General features: G+C 35.5%; 1 protein-coding gene across 1 annotated transcript; it reads left to right on the top strand.

Moving 5' to 3' along the window:
* Positions 1-1,380: 1,380 nt before the first annotated feature.
* Positions 1,381-4,727, top strand: LOC111020976 (PTI1-like tyrosine-protein kinase At3g15890). The gene is made up of 4 exons (XM_022297787.2): positions 1,381-1,793; positions 2,230-2,377; positions 3,419-3,681; positions 3,757-4,727. Exons 1-4 carry the CDS (start codon positions 1,750-1,752, stop codon positions 4,406-4,408), a joined length of 1,107 nt encoding a protein of 368 aa, XP_022153479.1. The 5' UTR covers positions 1,381-1,749; the 3' UTR covers positions 4,409-4,727.
* Positions 4,728-5,327: the final 600 nt, after the last annotated feature.

Genomic DNA, 5,327 nt, shown 5'->3' with positions numbered 1-5,327 from the left:
TCTCTCCTGACAACCAATCATTGGATTGATTGGCCATTTTTAGAGAGAGAGAGAGAGAGAGAGAGAGGTGGAGTTTGAAACTTTATGCCCATTTCATCAATCCAATCATATGGTCCTCTTCTTTTGTTTACATTTCTTAAGGTGATTGGTTGAAATTAATGAAACTCACCCACTTATATTTTCTTTCTAATTATTAATCAAAACTTCAAATGGTCTTCAATTATCATATGATTGTTTGAATCTTGAGTGACAAAACCTAGAGAGATAATATTTAATTTTGATAATGGTAACCAAATTAAATTGTGAGTGGTAGAAAATCGATAAATTTTGTGTATCATTATAGTCAATGACTTTGTCCCATGTCTTTTCATCATTATCATATTTTCTATCTTCTCCTATTTATTCCTTTTCTCTTAGTCCAACTTTTGTATTTTTGTATCTTTAGTATTTATGTTGTGACTTTTGAAATAATAACAAAAGTATTTTATGAGTACGTGACCAATTAGAAACGTTGCTATCAATATCTCTCTATTTTTTGCCCTTTTTCCTTTGGCTATGATTCATTAAACTTTTTAAACATTTCTTTAAATTTTATAAAAGATACATATATAACGCAATGTTGCTTTTATCTAATGATGAATGAGAGATCCAAGGCTCGGTTTTGAAAACTCTACACTCACAAAATTATAAAATTGCTTCCTCGTCCGATGTAATTTATAATTAATGAAATCAATAAATCACATAATCAAAGTAAAGGTTCTAAAAAAAATCTTTTTTAGTATAGAACAAAATAAAGATTCGAACCGCCAATTTTTTGATTGAAAATATAGGACTTAATCAAGTTGATCATTCGATATAGGGACATTTTTTAGTATTACTAAAATTATGTCTATCTTTTAAAAGTATTATAAACCCGAAACTTCTTTTAAAAATGATGTGTGTTTTATCCACCGTTACCTTTTTCACCATTCAAAATAATGTGTTTAATGTTTCCATCATTTATTTTCCTTGGAAGTTCCTTTTTGCACCATTCAATTGCAAAAACAATTTAATTCGACAATTTACCTTATAATCTTTTCATTATTCATAAATCTAGAAGATCATTAACGATAGAAATAGCTTATGTTGTCGACATAATGGCATAAATATTAAAAACACATTATTTAAAAATAAGTTTAAATTTAAGAAATATTTTAAAAATATTTGAAACCGAATGGCAAATGTAGAGTAGTGGATTCGAATTCAAGAATAAATTTAATCAACATTGTGTAATTATAAAAAGAATTATGGAATTGTCTCTTCTCTCATGTCGTTCCAGTTCGGAATTTGAACACAGCTGGAATATTTGAAATAGAAAATTACAAACACAAAAAAAAAAAAAAAGATAGAGAGAGAGTCAGCCATGGAGGCGTGAAGAAGACTACAGGCCCTCTCTCTCTCTCTCTCTCTCTCTCTCTACAAAACGCATTGCCTCGGTCTGACCCCAAACCCCAACATTCGGCGAAACTCTCATTCAACTTTTTGCCAGCGAAATCAAAACGCAAACCCATTTCTTTCCCCTTTTCAAATGTTTGTTTCTTCCCTCAAAGCCTTTACGCTTCGCATCTCTCTCTTTCCTCATCTTCTCCCTTCTGTAACTCGCCCCAAGGCACCCCAAATTCCCAACGAACAGTTGACACTCTGAGTTTCAGCAGATAGACAAAGAAGAAGATAAGTTTGAGGAAGTGGGTCTTATTTGGCGCGGTTTTGATGGCCTTTCGCCCGATGTTTTGCTGTGGAATTGGTTCCGATCGGTACGTTTTGAACTTACTGTTTGTTTCCTTTAATCAATATACGTGGTTTTCGGCTGGGTCTGATATGATTCTTGTTGGGCTCCCCTGTTTGGGTAATCCGAAAGATTTAGCTTCTGGGTTGAGGTTGAAATCTTGTTGGCTTCTCAAAATCTGATATAAGTTGTGTTGGATTCCAATTTTGGGCTCGGGTCTGACTATGGTTGTTCGGACTTCAAAGGGGGATTTTATCAAGCACTTTGTCGGCATATTAAGTTTTAGTTATTGGAGTTTGAATTTGGCATAATATGAGAGTTCCAGTGAACTCTACTTCATTTTGTTGATCTGATTCCAAAGCCGGACGATTTACTTTGTTTTTTGTTCCCCTGATCCTGAGTCATATGATTGAAAGAGTTTGTAATTTTCTGGGAGGGTGTTTGTTGACTGTTTTATTGTGCAGGAAAGAAAGAGGGAAGAAACAGCAAACGTGGAGGGTCTTCTCGTTGAAGGAATTACACTCTGCCACAAACAATTTTAATTATGATAACAAGCTTGGAGAAGGAGGATTTGGTAGTGTTTATTGGGGTCAGCTGTGGGATGGATCACAAGTAATCAACGCCTTTACTTTTCTTAATTTACGATCCCTAGTAATTATTTGTTCAATAGTGATCAAAGGACTACTTGATGTGACATAGATTCGTTTATTTAAGTTTTAAAATTGGATTTTTTTCCCTTTTTTCAATTTGTTTCGTGGAAATTATGCCACCATTCTTGGTTTTTCTTGAACTTACCAAGTCATTTGAGCTCCATTGGAATACTTATTTTATTAGTTTTAGTCTTCTAAGCTGATTAATTTAAGATCTCTCTTGTGCTGAATAATCTGTTGGGTGTACTAGAATCTTTTAAATTCACGAGGTGGAGTTTACACTTACTTGAAACTTCATGTTCATGCTCTGTATATCGTAAAATTCTCAAGATGTTTCTCATATGATTGTGAAAGGATGCTGGCCAGGGCTGTTTGGTGCTCCTTATATCGATAAGATTCTTCTTGGGTTCTGTTTAGTTACCATCCAGCATAATGTTACTATTCGTGAGAATTCTAGTGCTTTGAAGCATCGGAATCTGTTGGTATTGAATTATTGTAGACCCAGAAACATAATCATGCCCTATAAACTTGGCTGTTTCGGATTTACCTCGTATTTATAGATTATGGTAAGAAATAGTATATTTGTTAGCGTAAGTTCGGTCTAGTTTGTTTTAGGTCTAAATTTAAGCGTTTACACAGTATTCCATAAGGACATCTGTCTTCTCTTCTCAATTTGGAATTTTTTGGGGGTGTATGAAGGTTTGGTAGATTTGTAATGAATGCAGTGTAGAGCAAATGCCCGTACTAAGGGAAAGTTAGAATTTGCAATAAATTGTTGCGAGTTTAGCACGCTTTAAGTAGCTTGAGATGCTCGGGCGTTCATGACAAGGAGATAGTACTATAAAGTTCAAAGAGGGAATCTTGTTTGTAAATGACTAAATCTCCTCATTTGTATACTTCAAGAATTGAAATTCCATATCAGATCTTCTGAGTTTTGGTCTCACTTGAAGAAGTTATCATTTATTTAAAAACTGCGACCTCTCTGAACTGAATGTTTTTGCAGATTGCAGTTAAGAGGTTGAAGGTTTGGAGCAACAAAGCGGATATGGAATTTTCCGTGGAAGTTGAGATACTGGCCCGAGTTAGGCACAAGAATCTATTGAGTTTACGTGGTTACTGTGCCGAAGGGCAGGAGCGTTTGATCGTGTATGACTACATGCCCAATCTAAGTCTACTCTCTCATCTACATGGACATCACTCGGCAGAAAGTCTTCTCGATTGGAAACGCCGAATGAAAATCGTTATTGGGTCTGCCGAGGGAATTGCGTAAGTAAACACATCTTTATTTTATCTTCACATTTTTCAAAGTGGTTTGATAGGTCCTAATTTTGTTCTTTCCAGCTATCTGCACCACCAAGCAACTCCACATATCATTCATCGAGACATCAAAGCTAGTAACGTTTTGCTCGATCCAGATTTTCAAGCTCGTGTAGCCGACTTCGGGTTCGCGAAACTCATCCCCGATGGTGCAACACATGTAACTACAAGAGTCAAGGGCACACTTGGATACCTCGCTCCGGAATATGCCATGCTAGGGAAGGCATCAGAGAGTTGTGACGTATACAGCTTTGGCATTCTCCTGCTCGAGCTGGCCACCGGCAAGAAACCCCTCGAGAAATTAAGCGCAACAATGAAACGCACAATCACGGACTGGGCATTGCCAATGGTAGTGGAGAAGAAGTTTGATGAACTTGCAGACCCAAAGCTAAATGGAGACTACAATGCAGGAGAGCTAAAGAGAGTCATCCTTGTCGCACTCATCTGTGCCCATTCACGACCCGAGAAACGACCCACAATGCTCGAGGTGGTGGAGCTGCTGAAAGGAGAATCAAAAGAGAAGGTAGCCAAGTTAGAAGACGATGAGATGTTCAAGAGCCATCAGGTAGGTGCTCAAGCTAAAGAAACAGCAGCTGGTGAAGATAGCTCAGACTTCATTTCAGAAGAAAAGGATTCAACACAAAACCCACATGACAGCAGCTTATCAGTCTACTAGCATAGAAAGAAGTTTCAGACAGCTCTGTTTTTTTTTTTCTTTTTTTTTGGGGAGTCCAAGGTTAGCTCTGGCTGTCCTTTACAAAAGCATGCCAGGGGCAGGTGGTAGTAATTTGGCTATTGATTCTCAAGCATTGTTTTTTATGAGTGCAGCTGAGAGATTGTATGATTTGTGGTTGCCCTTTTAGACTTTTTTTATTATTATTATTTTTTTGGGTTCAAATTTATGTTTGAATATATATTGTAAGTGACATCAAAACAAACTGTATTCAACCTGGTGGTTCTCTCTATATGCATGTATAGACTTCTTTTTGTTTCCATTTTGTTTGCCTTTTGTAGGAGGGACAAGATTCTTTGCACCAACTATAAGAGAATGATAAAGATGGATGAGAGCAGAGAGTAGCATGAAATATATGATTATTTTATAATTTTTATTAAATATATATTAGCAAGTTGTTTATTTATTTATTTTTTTATAGAAAGCAAATTGTTTATTCAATAGAGCCCAACCACCACTAATTCACTTTGATATCTTTTTTTTTTTTCTTTTTTATCACAGAAATACTGGATCACTAGAAGTTATATCATAAAGTGATGCTCATAAAGCACAATCATAATTTATTGGGGAAAAAACAGTTTGCCTATTAAAAAACCAGAAACATTAACAAATTTATTGTCTTATTTTCCATCCACCATGATAGGTAAGGAAGGATTAGGTAAATTTCTTAGATCATGATCTCAATACAATTAAAACTGATAGCCTCCACACATTTCAAATGGTGTTCGAGTCGTCGCAGACAGTTGCCCTCTCCAATATGATTAAGTTTAGGACATGACTCTTGATACTATTTATTAAGATCTTTTTATTTATTTTTTGTTAATTTTACAATGATATGATATTGCCTACTTTAGACCTATAT

This window comes from Momordica charantia (assembly GCF_013281855.1).
Source record: "Momordica charantia cultivar OHB3-1 chromosome 8 unlocalized genomic scaffold, Mcharantia_2.0 BLBB01000008.1, whole genome shotgun sequence".
NCBI lineage: Eukaryota > Viridiplantae > Streptophyta > Magnoliopsida > Cucurbitales > Cucurbitaceae > Momordica > Momordica charantia.
Note: the sequence above shows the minus strand (reverse complement) of the source record. Positions and strands in the feature narration are given on the sequence as shown.